The sequence below is a fragment of the Sycon ciliatum genome, chromosome 1 (genome assembly GCF_964019385.1).
Source record: "Sycon ciliatum chromosome 1, ocSycCili1.1, whole genome shotgun sequence".
Classification (NCBI taxonomy): Eukaryota; Metazoa; Porifera; class Calcarea; order Leucosolenida; family Sycettidae; genus Sycon; species Sycon ciliatum.
Window position 1 is genome coordinate 19,604,123 of NC_088643.1, and position 16,388 is coordinate 19,620,510.

Below are 16,388 nucleotides of genomic sequence, written 5' to 3' on the forward strand. Positions count from 1 at the left end.
GATATGAGGCAATTTTACTGGGGAGCCCGTCATGTCCCATGTGTATGCTAGGGAGCGCGCGCCCTTCACGTAGACTCTCTACTTGACCAGTTTGTGACGTCAACGGCTCACAACGGTCAACCGAACAGTGCACTGTATGTACGCGTAGTGCAAGAAAAAAGTTCAAAAAACGCGCGAAAATCGCGGAAAACGCGGTCTTTTAAAAAATCGCAAAAAACGCGGAAAAAAAGCGGCTGCGGAATCGCGACTTTCCTCGGGGACAGACTCTATTACATCCTCCATCCGTCACCACCATGCGCTCTTAGCCTAACTTAGCCGAAGGCTGTCAACGGAAGTGTATTTATGCGTCGTGCATTAGTTTGGCTGAGAGCACATGGTGGCGACGGGTGGCGGATGTAGTAAAGAAGAGTACATGAAACCCGATATTACCTTCATGTGGGCAGTGCATAGGTGTAGGGCTCTTTGGCTAAATAGATTGTAGTCGTAAATAGAACATTCTCCTATTTCGAAAGTAAGGAAAGCGCGGTAAGAATCTTGCGTAACCACCTCAAGAATATCACAAAAGGAAAGAATCTCTAAAGGAATATTTGTCAAGAACGGGTTAGATAACTGTGCGAATGGTAACATACTGGTAGATAGCTCTGATACATGGGTTCATAGCGTTGCCGCAAAAGAGGTCTATTTCCAAATATGCCACACGGTGGCGTTCAGTAAAGACAATCAGCAAAAATAAACAAAAAAATGTCTTACATGGCATCAACTAAAGTATTTGATCACTGAAATCACGCTGGATATACCCAGCTAAACCTCTTCAAGAAGAAGGCGAATGTTCGGAACTGGCCGTGCAATCATGACCGGCGACCACTTTGGCGTTGGGATGAGTGGATCAACTGCCAATCGGTAGTGCATCAAGACCATTGCCAGTGAGGTCTTCAGCTCATCCATGGCCATAGACTGGCCAATGCAGTTCCTGGGTCCAGCAGAGAAAGGCACATACGAGTACGGATGGCGTCCTTGGCTCTGGTCCGGGGAGAAACGCTCCGGATCGAACTTCAATGGCTCAGGCCAGTGCTCCTCGCACATGTGTATGTCGAGAAGCGACAGATCGGCTGTCGCACCGCATGGGATGAACATGTTGTTGATCGTGACGTCTTCCTGCGTTTCACGTCCGATAAACGGCACAGGCGTGCTAATGCGCATGCTTTCCTTGAGACACTGTGTCAGATACGTTAGCTTACCCAGGTGCTCATGAGAAATGCAGGCAGTCACACATGTACCACTGCTCACATCTTTGCCATCCAACACCACCGCCTTTACTTCAGATCGACACTTCTCTTGAAACTCAGGGTGTTGCGCCAGGTGGTATAGAGCCCATTGTAACGCACTGGCGGTGGTGTCATGTCCGCGGAACAGGAACGTGTCCACTTGTTCACGGACCTCCTCGTCGGTCAACCCATTACCGTCCTCGTCCTCGACTGTGAGCAACACATCAAGGAAGTCGCGACACTCTGCTGCAGACTTTCCACCGCTCTCTTGAAGAGCAGCTTTCCTTTCTTGAATGAGGTGCTGACTCATCTCCTTCGAAACTTTCAACTCTTGAGTCAACTTTCTGCCTTCGCTGGTGAGCGAGAATAAGAAATCTGAATGGTGCAAGAGGTTGCTTTGCCGCTGAAGTATTGCATTAGCAATGTACACAACAGCCTTTGCATACCTGCTGGCTAGCGTATTGCCACCACTGGACTTGCCGTCTTCCATCTGACAGTCCGACTCAAAGCCCATGGCACACCGCAGAATCACATCCAGTGTTAGCATGGTACATGACACAGTCACGTCCACGCTCTCTCCTCTCGCACACGATTCGGACCATTTCTGCAGCATGATGCCGCACGCATCCGTATACACCTCTACGTAGTCTCGCAGTATGTCAAAGTGGAAGCAGTGAGTGAGCAGTCGCCGATCTCTGGCCCACTTCTGCCCATTGCTTACCAATAGGCCTTCTCCAAGCCAAGGCTTCAGAAATCCGTAAAAGTAACTATCCTTGGGGAATGATGAACTGCGAAATACAACAGCAGCAGTGTCCGGGTGAACAAGGTTCACAACACTGGCGATAAAGCCAATGTTGTACTTGTAGATATAAGGCAGTCTGTGCCTCCATTCCGTTCTGAGTTCCCTAACCTGCTGTCGGTCCACAAACATTGAAAGATGACCCGATATGAGATGACCCTGCGTTGGCTCAGGAATCCGTCGCAAATAGTAGGCGAGTCGCAGCCATCTCCTTCCCTTTAGCAACAGCACGGTAACTAGCGCCAAGGTACAATATAGCAACACCACGCTGACTGCCATTGCGAATCCTGAGCTGCAGCTGTACTTGCTCACTGTGTTATAATTATTTACATCTCTAAAAGATTGTTAGAGTTTTGAGACTTACATGTGTACTTATCAAAGATGATCACTGGAAAGCGCAGAAGGCGCTTGTGATTTTAGTTTTGTGTCTGAGCCACAGTAAAGAATGAATCGTTTCGCTCACTGGACGACGTGCCGTCGCAAGGACCAGTCCACACGCAACTCCTCGCTCTTCAAATCTGAACCTTTCTTTGAAGTAACTAACTACAGTTTTCCCCCTTTTTCAACACCCTAGGCTAGGGTATACCTGTGCCGCTGTGGTACATATTATGGTATGGTCCCCCTATACCATGTACTAGTATATGCCCCCTGGCTATGGATAGTATGGTGTTGAAAAAGGGAGAAAGCCTGCCCAAAGGGGAAAGAAAATCTGAAGAAAAAGTACTCGAGGCCATCTACCATGTCTACCGTGTATCTGTACTCATCCTTCTTGACAGCCTATCACCTATAAGCGCATACTAGCCTCGAGCCGAGGCCGAGGGGCCTCAGCAGCGCAGCTTCATGTCATGCATGAGCTCAACTCAGCCCAGTCATGAAAAAAAGTTCGAAGATGACAGGAAAGATTCAGTCTGAGATTAAATTAAAAATTATTTTGAATTCGACTGAAGAGCGCGCTAGCGAGGAGTTGCGTGTCGATCTTACGACGGCACGTCTTCCAGTGCAGAGGGCCTAGGGGAGCGATTTCATTTTTATTTCCTGGCTCAGACACATCACACAAGCTCTTCGCTCCGCTTTGCAGCGAACCGCGGCACTGATCCCCTTCGTATCAAAATACTTCAGAATAACTAGTACTGTATTACAATTTAGAATAGCAATGTGACACAGTCAGCGATCTAGACTAAAGCACAGCTGCACCTACATGATTGTATTCGTAATGGCAGTCAGCGTGGTGTTACTATATTGTACCTTGGCGCTAGTTACCGTGCTGTTGCTAAAGGGAAGGAGATGGCTGCGACTCGCCTACTATTTGCGACGGATTCCTGAGCCAACGCAGGGTCATCTCATATCGGGACATCTTTCGATGTTTGTGGACCGACAGCAGGTTAGGGAACGCAGAGCAGAATGGCAGCGCAGACTGTCTTATATCTACAAGTACAACATTGGCCTTATCGCCAGTGTTGTGAACCTTGTTCACCCGGACACTGCTGCTGTTGTATTTCGCGGTTCATCATTCCCCAAGGATAGATACTTTTACGGCTTTCTGAAGCCCTGGCTTGGAGAAGGCCTATTGGTAAGCAATGGGCAGAAGTGGGCCAGAGATCGGCGACTGCTCACTCACTGCTTCCACTTTGACATACTGCGAGACTACGTAGAGGTGTATACGGATGCGTGCGGCATCATGCTGCAGAAATGGTCCGAATCGTGTGCAAGAGGAGAGAGCGTGGACGTGACTGTGTCATGTACCATGCTAACACTGGATGTGATTCTGCGGTGTGCCATGGGCTTTGAGTCGGACTGTCAGATGGAAGACGGCAAGTCCAGTAGTGGCAATACGCTAGCCAGCAGGTATGCAAAGGCTGTTGTGTACATTGCTAATGCAATACTTCAGCGGCAAAATAACATCTTGCACCATTCAGATTTCTTGTTCTCGCTCACCAGCGAAGGCAGAAAGTTGGCTAAAGAGTTGAAAGTGTCCAAGGAGATGAGTCAGCACCTCATTCAAGAAAGGAAAGCTGCTCTTCAAGAGAGCGGCGGAAAATCTGCTGCAGAATGCCGTGACTTCCTTGATGTATTGCTTACTGTCAAGGACGAGGACGATAATGGGCTTACAGACGAGGAGGTCCGTGAACAAGTGGACACGTTCCTGTTCCGCGGACATGACACCACCGCCAGTGCGTTACAATGGGCTCTATACCACCTGGCACAACACCCTGAGTTTCAAGAGAAGTGTCGATCTGAAGTAAAGGCGGTGGTGTTGGATGGCAAAGATGTGAGCAGTGGTACATGTGTGACTGGCAGCATTTCTCATGAGCACCTGGGTAAGCTAAAGTATCTGACACAGTGTGTCAAGGAAAGCATGCGCATTAGCACGCCTGTGCCGTTTATCGGACGTGAAACGCAGGAAGACGTCACGATCAACAACACATTCATCCCATGCGGTGCAACAATCGAGCTGCCGCTTCTCGACATGCACATGTGCGAGGAGCACTGGCCTGAGCCATTGAAGTTCGATCCGGAGCGTTTCTCCCCGGACCAGAGCCAAGGACGCCATCCGTACTCGTATGTACCTTTCTCTGCTGGACCCAGGAACTGCATTGGCCAGTCTATGGCCATGGATGAGCTGAAGACCTCACTGGCAATGGTCTTGATGCACTACCGATTGGCAGTTGATCCACTCATCCCAACGCCAAAGTGGTCGCCAGCAATGATTGCACGGCCAGTTCCGAACATTCACCTTCTAGTTGAAGAGGTGTAGTTGCATGAATCAACCGTGATTTCAGTGATGGAGTACTTTAAATGCTGCAAGCCAAGCCATGTCGTCTAGCGCTACTGAAAAGTTGCCGCAGATTCCATGTGTTTGTAGATTTTTAAACGGAACACTATGATGTGGCATATTATAATCCTCTTTTGTTGCAATGCTGTGAACCGTTGCATCTTACAAGAAAACTAAGTTTTCTATTTGTTCATTTGCTCAGCTTTACAACCCTTTCTCGACAAATATTTCGTAAGAGATTATTTCGTTTTTGCATTATTTATTGTTCAGGTAGTTATGCAAGGTTCCTACGGTGATTTCTTTACAATCGAATTAGGAGAACGTTCTATTTACCAAATTAGAATTACGATATATTTACCCCCCTCCCCCAAGCCCTGCACCTGCATGCTAGCCACATCAAGAAAATTTCCTTAGCGATCAGTTTTGAAGAAGAGGTTTGTAGCAACTTTGGTGATAAAAAAAAAAATTCGATTGTTTTTTGGAATACTTTTAATTGGAATTGGAGAACTTCAAATTCAATGTCAGCAGTCTCATGACAAGCAAGGTCTCACTGAGGTTCGAGTCCTGGTGAGGTTGGTATTTATTTCACTTTTCAGGCAGTTTCGCTTCCCTTGCTGTTTTGGATTGCATTCATATTTCCCCCACAAAGAATATTCTCCTGGCTACAGGCCATAGTCACATGAATACACGTACTTTGTAGTACTTTGAAGTACAGTCAACTTCGCTAATAACGACTGCGGATATAACGAAAATTCGCGAACAACGACAGAATTTCAATGCCCAGAAGAAAGTCCCATCCCACTGTACATGTAATACATATAATGAGACTTCGGGTATAACGACACTTCGCAAATGAGGACACCTTTTGATGCCCCGCCGAGTGTCGTTATAAGTGAAATTGACTGTATGCACTTGTTGTGACTTCAGAAGATCATGCTCTCAAGCCAAGGGCTCTCGGTTTCCTCAAGCCAAGGGCTCTCGGTTTCCTGGCTATGCTCTCATACTCGTCGTGAAGATTGCTATGGTATCTGCACGTTGGTATAGGATGCCGAAGCCGTTGCACTGGCAGCCTGGGCGCTCGTCCCTCCCTTACGCCCCAACATTACGCTACATGGAGGGGGTCTGGGGATATTATACATGTATGAACAAATAATCGTGTTGAAAAAATTTCGAAATACAAAATCCACAACATGTGCCCTTTTTAAAGTACATGTACATGTAGACCTACACAGGTACATGTAGACCTACACAGGTACATGTACAGACGTACACAGGTACATGTAGACCTACACAGGTACATGTAGACCTTAGTCACCTACACAGGTACATGTAGCTACAGACAGTCAGCATAATCCTTGCTTAGGGGCCGTCCGTAATTATCGAACGTTTTCACCAAACGAATTATTTTAGTTTAGACCCAACCCCTCCCTCCCTCCCCCTCAGAACGTAAAAAAAGTTTGACATATCCATGCATAATAGTTAATACAACAAAAGTTGCAAGTGTCCCACCCCATAACGAAATTATTTCGTTTTGTGAAAAAAGTTCGATAATTATGATGTTTTTCGATTTTGACAGCATTTTACAAGGCGAGGACGCATAGTGCTCCATGACTACAACCATAACCCGGTTGGCAGAGTCCCGGTCTTGCGACCGTTTGAACCGTGTTGGGAAAACCCAGGTTCGGACCCTCTTTTCTCTAGGGGTTGGTAGGATGTAGAATTTTTTTGTTGTGTTGAAGATGTCACTTTCTTCGTGTTGCCGCCGCAGTTGTTGTTCACGTTGTCGTGTTGCTGCCGCTGTAGGGTCCACGTCTGGAAATGATTTTGTGATTGTAATGTTATTTTCTTGTCTTTGTCTGTAATTATTTGTCATTAAATTTTATCTTTCTTTCTTCTTTTGTTCTTTTCTTTTTTGTGTCTTCTGTTGGGGGTTTTCTTCTTGTCTTTTTCTTCCAACTTCTGCCCATGGCGTCCTTCTCTCAGCTCGTCAGCTGTAACAGTCATAGTCATCACCATGATAACTGTTGTGAGAAGGTTATCGTTTTCGTGTAAACAGCAAAAACGTTTCGAAAACGATTGAAAAACGTTTTTTCAATCGTTGTCGTGTATTGTAAATGAGGCTAGATTCTGGTTCTTGCTCTGTCGGCTCGCTCGTTATCGGTAATAATTTCTAGCTCTTGGTTTTTATCTTCATGCATTGTAGTTTTGCCCGTGCAAGATTATAAGAGGCGGTACTAGTGAGGTTTTGCATTCCGAAATTCGGCAAAAAGATTCGGCACGCGGGAGCGAGGTCGAAAATGCACACGAAGATTCGGCATGTTTGTTCGGAAAAAGCTCACTTTGCCGAAAATATTTTTCGGATGAATTTTCTTGTAGAAGAGCGCTAGCGCTAGCGCGTGATTTATTCAAAAAGGTTTCTTATCTCGGCATCGCTTCGCAGGCGTCTTGGGCGACATCAGCATCGCCAGCTACCTCTGATTGCTCCTCTCCACTGCCTGTCTACTCTCTATCGCCTGGAGTGTCCACACCGTCATCTGTGTGGCTGAAAAGGCTATGGCGATACGCATAAAATTTGACTTGGCCATGGAGTTGGTTCTGAGGCGACTGAGGAGGCAGGTTTGGCCCTCGACTCTTTGGGCGATCAAAGTTCGTTGGAATCAGCAAGAAAGGGAGCACGGGACAGGACGTTGCTGATGCTGGGGCTCACGAAATGAAAACACATCATTTTCGACTTGCAAAACAAACGTTGGTGCGAAAATTCGACATTTTGATGTTCGACAAATGACCGAAGGTTGCCGAACCGAAATTCGGAATGCAAAACCTCACTACTAAAGAAAAAGAAGAAGAAAAAATTATGGACCCTTGAAAAAAGGAGCGGAAATTGGACTCGTTCCACAGGCAGCAGCTGCGAACAGTGATAGGCATTAAATACCCGCTCATAATAAAGAACACTTCCCTGTATAAACGCACAGAATCTCGCCCCGTGAGCCAAATCATCAGAGATGCTAGATGGAGGCTGTTTGGTCATGTGCTGCGTTTGGAAGAGGCAGCCCCAGCCAGACGTGCCATGGGAGCTTACTTCTTAGGGGGTAACGGCCCCAGCTTTAGGGGACGCCCAAGAACAACGCTCCCGCGAACGCTCAATAATGATCTCAAAAAGCTGAAAAATAATACCGCCCTAGAGACTGGCGATGACTTGAACATGCTGCAGCAGCTTGCCCAAGACCGTCGACAGTGGCGGGAACTGGTGAAGGCTGTATGTAGCTGCTAATGAAACAATGGACATAATTTATACCTTTATTTAAATAGATAACGGAGATGACTGCAACAGGCTGCAGCAGCTCGCCCAGGATCGCCCTCAGTGGCAGGACCTGGTGAAGGTTGTATGTAGCCGCTAATGCAACAATGGACATAACTTTGCGTTTCCATCTTGTCTTTTTTGTGATTGTGATGCTTGATGTGCACTGTGCTTCCTCGCATTCACTTGCTCCTTCTTGCAGCTTGTCTCTTTTTGTTTTTTGTTTTGTTTTGACGCTCTGTGTGCATTGCGCTTCCTCGCGCTCACTTGCTCCTTCTTGCGGCTTAAGCGAAGGCTATATGTGAGCTTTATAAGCTCACTGATGCTAACGCGAATAGAGCATAATAATAATAATAATGAAAAAAGGGTTGCGATGGTGATCCGCGCACGCCGCGACGCGTAGATCTACGCACGCGTCAGTTTTGCATTGATTTTCGAAAAATGTTCAAGAAGAACCACTCGAAGCATGCTTGGCTTCGTTCGTCGTTTTGGAGTTTTACTTTTAGCTTTGTAGACGAGGGCTTTGCCTTTGGAGGTATGGTAGGTCTACATGGTTGTGACATATGTACAATCATGCACACTTCAGTGTGCATGTAAAATAGTGACTAAGCTACAGACTGTCAGTACACGTCACATCTACACGTACGTAGAGTCTACAATAATAATAATTATTATACTGTGCTTTTTTCTTGATTTATTTGCTACAATTGTAGTAGTGGTTTCATCATCTTCATGTCTTCCCTCGTGTATGTTCAGTCCAGCACGCTAAACTACACTACAGTGCTGGCTGAGCCGTGAGCCAGCAATGATGGACGCGCTGGCGACAGTAGTCCGCATAGCGTGGTACCTTGCGCACGGTGTACCGCTGCTTCTCCTGTTCTTTGCTGCCAAGTTTTTGCCTTTGTGGCGACGATCAGCTACAATCCGAAAGCGTCTTCAAGCAGCTGGTGTTCCTCAACCCGTGCCTGGACACTGGTTTTGGGGCCATATAGAGAACTTTACCAACAGGCTATCCGTCCGACAGCGGCGCAAAGCCTGGCTTACACTATGTCCTCGTCTGCAGTACACCAGCTTGTCGTTTCTTTTCCCAACCACGTCTCTAACGAATGCTGAAACAGCGTCCGTGTTGCTACGGTCATCTGAACCAAAGTTCGAGTATTTGTACTCGTTTCTAAAGCCGTGGTTGGATGATGGCCTCCTGCTGAGCAATGGGCAGAAGTGGGCCAGAGATCGGCGACTGCTAACTCACTGCTTCCACTTTGACATACTGCGAGACTACATAGAGGTGTATACGGATGCGTGCGGCATCATGCTGCAGAAATGGTCCGAATCGTGTGCAAGAGGAGAGAGCGTGGACGTGACTGCTTCGTGTACCATGCTAACACTGGATGTGATTCTGCGGTGCGCAATGGGCTTTGAGTCCGACTGTCAGATCGAGGAGAAGGCGGACAGGAGATCCGCGCAGTATGTTGCTTCCGTAAAGGCGCTGACTGTTCTTATCGAGCGGCGATTTCTGAACCTATTCCACCACAACGACTTCATATACTGGCTGACTTCGGATGGCCGTGCTACAAGTAGGCATTTATCAATCTTACACGACATGAGCCAAATGCTGATTGCGGAAAGGCGTGCTGCAATCAATGAAGACATGCCCACCAGCAGCGATACAGACGGTCACAAACACCACAAGTACCGCGACTTTCTGGACGTTCTTGTCACTGTGAAGGATGAGGATGGGAAAGGCCTGACGGATGAAGAAATCCGCGAGCAAGTGGACACGTTTCTGTTCCGTGGACACGACACAACAGCAAGTGCCCTCCAGTGGACAATCTACTACCTATCTCTTCACGAGGACATCCAGGAGAAATGTCGCCAAGAGGTGCAGAGCGTCCTGCAGAAGAGTGGCCACAGCACGGAGACAATGAATCACGCCGATTTGACCGAGATGATCTACTTGACGCAAGTCTTGAAGGAAGCGCTCCGTCTCAGCGCCCCGGTTCCTTTCATTTCGCGACAGTTGACACAGGACACAAAGGTAGATGGGTATACATTGCCGGAAGGCCTGCAGGTACAAGTGCCTATACTGGATGTGCACAGAAACCCACAGCAATGGTCCGATGCGGATACATTCGACCCAGATCGATTTTGCCCGGAGGAGATATCAAAACGACACCCGTTCGCCTACGTTCCGTTTTCGGCTGGCCCACGTAACTGCATCGGTCAGACAATGGCCATGGACGAGATGAAGACGACGCTGGCATGCACAGTGAATCGATTTCGCATTCGTCCAGATCCAGCCGCAAGGACACCGATCTGGAGGCCCCAGTTGGTTTCAAGAGCCCATTTTGGCATAAAGGTACACCTTGAAGAGATTGATGCGTAAGAGAAACGACCAGCACAGCCGGGTGTAGCGGTTTGTTCTGTGTTTGTGGCGTGCGTTCAACTGCTTCCGCAGCCTCAGCAATCAGCAGCCTGGCCGTGGGTACTACAGTCCTGCTCAATGAAATCCAGTCGCGGCACTCAAGTTTGCGCCGTGCACCGTTTCGAAGCCCAGTGTTCGCAGGTCTAGGGCTGTACAATGGCTGGCGCTTACTTACGTGACCTGGCTGACCCGGCTGACCTGGCTGGATTTCATGGATCAGCACTGTAGTTAGTAATCATGACCTCCATTTTTGTAGTGGACCATGCCAGCTCTGTTTTGATCCAGGTTATATTATTTTCATGGACTTGTTTTCCCCGCATTTTAGTGCTGGGAAAATTATATGCGATTCATTTATTGGTTTCCAAATTTACCTTTTTCGTTACTTTCCCCAAAGTGTAGTATTAAATAGTTTTCTTTTCTTAGCCATTTGACCGGCCCTCTGTGGCGAAAAACTCTGAAACAGTGTCTATGTTTTGTCAAATTATTTTGAAGAAGTTCATGCAGCGAGCAATTAATGATATCCGTCATCACATGGAGTATTAGGATAGATTGTCTTCTGTCAATTTTGAATATACCGGTAAGTGGTTCATATAGTAAGCAATGGTATGGATCACTACGATCATTATTTGAAGATGTACATAATTATAGTTTTCTGTCAATAGGATTATGTTCTATAATGACAAAACACCCATTCATCAACTTCTATTTCAAATCACATTGATTTATACATGCACTTCCCTATGTTGAACAACTGTCTGAGCCACTTCAAAGTCCACCATTGTTACTATTTTTATCAGAGTGCCATGCCTGGGGTATATTGACAAGTACCGGTATGTATTTAAATTAGCCTACAAGGTCGAAACAGCTGGCTGTTCGGAGATGGAGAACAGAAAACAGAAACAGAAAACCGGCAGACGTTGATACTTTTTCTGGTATGTTTCATGTATGTTCGGTATGTTGATGAAGAAGAGGAGAAGAATTTGAGACATTGCTCTTCATAAGCGTTGTATGGTTCCGCCAATTTCAATGCTCTTCAAGCAGAATCTGCCAACTTTCCGCATTATCCGCCAAGAACTACATGCAATACAGTGGTGAAGGAAACATGGTCTGTGGCCAGGAAAGGCTTAAGACACACGTTATCCGGACAACTTAGTATAGCGTGAAGAAGGATTCCTCGATGTGGATCATTAGCAGGCAGCTGTAAGTCTTTTCACAAATAAATCGTAACCCGGCATAATTCATAATTGAGGGAGTAATAATTTGATATATTTAATAAAGGAAATGCTCTGGGTGGTATCTGTAATGAATTCTCCAATGCAGTATCAACTGAAAATTCAACAGGATGGCAGAAAGGCACGTCTTGGTCAGAAACGGGAGTGATGTGCACGATTCAAGCAGCTCAAGACAACACCAGCCCTAATAGTAGTTAGTACTTCAAGCAAGGTAACCATGGTCACAACGCCATGACCAGCATGTCCGGCGGGGAAGTGACATACGGATACAGAGCCGGTAGTAAGACCTGAATAAATGTTGGTGACAGTTCCCCTTTAAAGTTCTCTAATAGGTGTACAAGGGCTCATATACAAACAATCATACGTGGTCAAATGCGCGACAGTAGCGATCGTGTGGATGCTACAAGACATGTCTAGAGCCGCGTCTACTCTGGCATGCGATCCTCCCTCGCGTCAGCATTAATATCCCGCAGGCAGACTTTGATGTTGGGTTCTGCCCGAGCAACTAGCTGAGAGCGCCAAATCGGCGCGGGCTGGTCCGCGTCTGGTGTGATGCGAAACCTTGCAATCACCGCAGCCAACGTTGCTTTCATTTCGTCCATCGCCATGCTTTGCCCAATGCAGTTGCGGGGACCGGCCGAGAAGGGCACGAACGCAAACGGACTTCGCTCCTTGCTTTGCTCAAGCGAGAAACGATCAGGGTCGAACTTCTGTGGCTCAGGCCACAGCTGAGGGTTGCAATGCACGTCAAAGAACGGAACTGTAAGTCTAATACCGTGTGGAAGAGTATAGCCATCGACAGACATGTCTTCAGTTAACTCCCGCGAGATGAACGGAACAGGAGAGCTAAGTCGCATACTCTCCTTCAAGACTTGCGTCAAGTAGATCATCTCGGTCAAATCGGCGTGATTCATTGTCTCCGTGCTGTGACCACTCTTCTGCAGGACGCTCTGCACCTCTTGGCGACATTTCTCCTGGATGTCCTCGTGAAGAGATAGGTAGTAGATTGTCCACTGGAGGGCACTTGCTGTTGTGTCGTGTCCACGGAACAGAAACGTGTCCACTTGCTCGCGGATTTCTTCATCCGTCAGGCCTTTATCATCCTCATCCTTCACCGTGACAAGAACGTCCAGAAAGTCGCGGTACTTGTGGTGTTTGTGACCGTCTGTATCGCTGCTGGTGGGCATGTCTTCATTGATTGCAGCACGCCTTTCCGCAATCAGCATCTGGCTCATTCCGTGTATAACCGCCAAATGCTTGCTTGCAGCCCGTCCATCCGAAGTGAAGCCATAGATGAAGTCGTTGTGATATAGCAAGTTTAAAAAACGGCGCTCCAGCAGAACGGTCATCTCCTTCACGGAAGCAGTATACTGAGCGGCCTTCGTATCCGCATTCCCTTGGATCTGACAGTCGGACTCAAAGCCCATGGCGCAACGCAGCATCACATCCAGTGTTAGCAATGTACATGAAGCAGTCACGTCAACACTCTCTCCTCTCGCACATGACTCAGACCATTTCTGCAGCATGATACCGCACGCATCCGTATACACCTCTACGTAGTCTCGCAGTATGTCAAAGTGGAAGCAGTGAGTGAGCAGTCGCCGATCTCTGGCCCACTTCTGCCCATTGCTTACCAATAGGCCTTCTCCAAGCCAGGGCTTCAGAAAGCCGTAGAAATAGTTATGCTTCGGAGCAGACGAGCGAAGTACACCCACCACAGTCTCAGCATGTATTAAGTTCACAGATTGGAACAGGAACGTGATTTTGGTGCGGTAAAGTCGCGGATTTGTTTCTATCCACTTCTGCCGTATCTTCCGTAGATTCTTTCTATCTCCAATCTGCTTCGAGTGACCCAGTAGCCAGTGGCTGGGCTCTGGCTCTGGCACCACTCTCGCCCTATATTGCAGTATCAGCCACTGCAGCAGCGTGGGCAGCGTTCTCAGCGCGAAGTAGATCAGTGACAGCGGGATAATGTGAACCAGTGACCATGCTAATCCAGCAGGCAGCTCCATGCCACCCATGATGGAGGCATTCGCAGCGGCACGGACTGAAAATGTCTGAAGTCCAGACTGCAGGCTGCAGTGGAACACCGGCCAATGTTGGCAGTTACTACAAGTAACTATCGTGCGCTGTCGTTCTCGCTCGCCAGTTTGTAACTGCGACTCACTATTTTTGTGTCAGGTTCGTTACCGGAGGATGCACCCTGTGTGCTGAAAGACTCAGTGCATGTTCACACAACATACATGTAGTACACAGAACAATGAATGAGGGCACGGTTAGTTTGCCGCTACTCTGAGTCTGAGTTTCATGCTTACGCAATCATCAGCCTTGTATTTTGTAAGTACATGCATGACATTAAAAGCCATAATAATTATTATAACGAAGTGCTAACTCTAGTCTAGTAACGAGTTAACGAGGAGCAATCTGTCGTTAAAATAGAAATCGTTATAACAGAAATCGATACATAATTATACTGTCCTATTGAGCGTTGAGAATGAGACAGAATCGTTACCTTTGGTACACGTAAACCAGTCAAATTTGGGGAAATCGTTATAATTATATGCGCCTCGTTAGAATAATGGCTTTTACAGTAGTTAGTTGATCACTAGTACTAGCACAGTACTGATGACAGTTTGTTGTCAGGCGCTATGCAACAGTTTGTCCTGCCAAGTGCCATGCCAAGCTACACAAATTGATCACCGGTATGTAGCTACAGGATGGCCATTATTCGAAACACCACTGCTTTCCTAGCTAATTTTAGATGCAATATGACTCACCCACTACGACATACATGTACCATAAAAGTCCACACAGAAATTTCCATCTAAATCTTCCACTTGTTCACCATTTCTGCTGGGCTGCTGTTAGTGTTAGTTTACAGTACAGTACAGTCAGTACCTTCATTTTTTACAAAACGAAATTCAAATGTCATCTCATTATTCCGCGTTTATGGAGAGCATCATACAATGTCATCACGCTACATGCTTTCCACGTGGCGTGATGACATTGTATGATGCTCTCCATAAACGCGGAATAAGAACAAAAGGACTATCATTTTTGAACATTTTAGAACAATGCTAGGCTGCGCCTTGAGCCCGCTGCCCCTGCGTTCTTCGGCGCCCGATCTGAATGCGAGCATGGATACTGCCCGTCCCGTTCCTGGACAGCCAGTGAGGGGGTCGGGCAAAAAACGGATGCCACGTTTTCGGATATTAGCGCCGGACTTTTATTACCGCCTGTCTGATATACGCGCCACGTCATTTCAGGGCTTTTGTGTGGATTCTTTTTAAATTGGCGAAATGTCAGGGCTCGCAAACTACGACTCGTACTGACCGCCGAGGCCAGTATTGCCGAAATTACGGTATATTATAAAAGTGTTGCAAGCCCACCTACTTTCCATGGATAGTATTGGGTACATTATTAGACTTTATCATGTACTGGTCCTCCCTCGTTATAAGGAGTCCGGTTAGTACATAAACCCCGTTAGTAAATAGAAATCTGAAATCCCCTGGCGAAACGTGGTCTACAACTGAAGAGCTTGAGAACAAAACGCTGTATGCGCCAAATCTTCAAAATCGAAATTTTTGACCTAACTGAAAGATCACATCGAGCTGAATTTGATGGCGAGGTCATTTTTGGCGAAAACGCAGTACATCCTACAGAAAACCCCATTCAAACAGTCGCTTTCAGAGCAAAACGCTGTATATCCGGCTTGGATTTTTTTTCAAAACGCAGTATACGCCAGTTGTCATAGTTATACAGTCGTGGGCAGCGCGCGTGGTGTTCAGAACGCGCAGAACACTGCTCTTTGTCATTTTTTCAAACAAGTTCGAATTATTTTTTTGAACGAGCGCTTGACTCGACTTATGGCTGTCAAATTAGCTTTCTCTTCTTCCTGACGCTGTCGAAGCTCTTGTCTTAGACATCAGCGTGGCGGAGGTGAAATTAGATGGTATGAGTGAGCCAGTTGTTTTGTCTCCTGTTGGGAGAGGGCGTCTTGTGCCTATATTCTCACCCGGATATACTGCGTTTTGCCAAAAAGAAGGTGAAAAATTCAAAAAATATCAAAATCTGAGAGGTGTGGATTTTTGATGACATGGTGTTTGGGGTCCAGTATTCCTTCTGGTACTAAATCCAAATTTCCATTGGGATGGGATGTAAGACAATGTCAGCACAGAATTTTGACTTTACCCGAAAAGTGCCAAAATGGATATACCGTGTTTTGTTCTCAAGCTCTTCAACTGTTTACAGGTCCGGTTACAACATAATTCGTTAGTACATAAAATTCGTTATAACGACCCTTTGCCCAGGTGTCTGGAGTGCCAAACCCTCAGTATAAGATAATAATTATTGATCATGCAAGACCAAGACCAAAACATAATATAGGATAAAGCAGAAACAACGTATTACATCTATGCATTCATAGACATGTATACGATCTTTTTCATCCAAGGAAGAGCTATGTTGGAGATTTTCAATTATATTATAATTATCGAGTTGAAGCGTCGCTAATTTATGTTGTATCGAGAGTAGCCCAGGTAAATGCGAATTAGTGCCTATTTCACCTTTAGATGCAAGTCCTCTTACAAGATAAGTCTC

The 16,388-nt window shown here is 46.6% G+C and overlaps 4 protein-coding genes across 4 annotated transcripts; 2 read left to right on the forward strand and 2 right to left on the reverse strand.

The window, feature by feature from the left end:
* Window positions 1-425: 425 nt before the first annotated feature.
* Window positions 426-2,638, reverse strand: LOC135816939 (cytochrome P450 4F12-like). Its single transcript, XM_065330048.1, has one exon. The coding sequence runs from the start codon at window positions 2,341-2,343 to the stop codon at window positions 802-804; it is 1,542 nt and encodes a 513-aa protein (XP_065186120.1). The 5' UTR covers window positions 2,344-2,638; the 3' UTR covers window positions 426-801.
* A 434-nt stretch (window positions 2,639-3,072) lies between these two features.
* LOC135816945 (cytochrome P450 4F12-like) lies at window positions 3,073-5,436 on the forward strand. Its single transcript, XM_065330053.1, has one exon. The coding sequence runs from the start codon at window positions 3,263-3,265 to the stop codon at window positions 4,817-4,819; it is 1,557 nt and encodes a 518-aa protein (XP_065186125.1). The 5' UTR covers window positions 3,073-3,262; the 3' UTR covers window positions 4,820-5,436.
* A 3,389-nt stretch (window positions 5,437-8,825) lies between these two features.
* On the forward strand, window positions 8,826-11,541 carry LOC135816963 (cytochrome P450 4F2-like). Its single transcript, XM_065330070.1, has one exon. It carries the CDS (start codon window positions 8,941-8,943, stop codon window positions 10,516-10,518), a length of 1,578 nt encoding a protein of 525 aa, XP_065186142.1. The 5' UTR covers window positions 8,826-8,940; the 3' UTR covers window positions 10,519-11,541.
* A 196-nt stretch (window positions 11,542-11,737) lies between these two features.
* LOC135816955 (cytochrome P450 4F4-like) lies at window positions 11,738-14,009 on the reverse strand. The gene has a single exon (XM_065330062.1). It carries the CDS (start codon window positions 13,808-13,810, stop codon window positions 12,215-12,217), a length of 1,596 nt encoding a protein of 531 aa, XP_065186134.1. The 5' UTR covers window positions 13,811-14,009; the 3' UTR covers window positions 11,738-12,214.
* Window positions 14,010-16,388: the final 2,379 nt, after the last annotated feature.

Bases quoted from the DNA above. Each gene is read 5' to 3' on its own strand.
- LOC135816945 (XM_065330053.1), top strand. From the start codon at position 3,263: ATGATTGTATTCGTAATGGCAGTCAGCGTGGTGTTACTATATTGTACC.
- LOC135816955 (XM_065330062.1), bottom strand. From the start codon at position 13,810: ATGGGTGGCATGGAGCTGCCTGCTGGATTAGCATGGTCACTGGTTCAC.
- LOC135816963 (XM_065330070.1), top strand. From the start codon at position 8,941: ATGATGGACGCGCTGGCGACAGTAGTCCGCATAGCGTGGTACCTTGCG.
- LOC135816939 (XM_065330048.1), bottom strand. From the start codon at position 2,343: ATGGCAGTCAGCGTGGTGTTGCTATATTGTACCTTGGCGCTAGTTACC.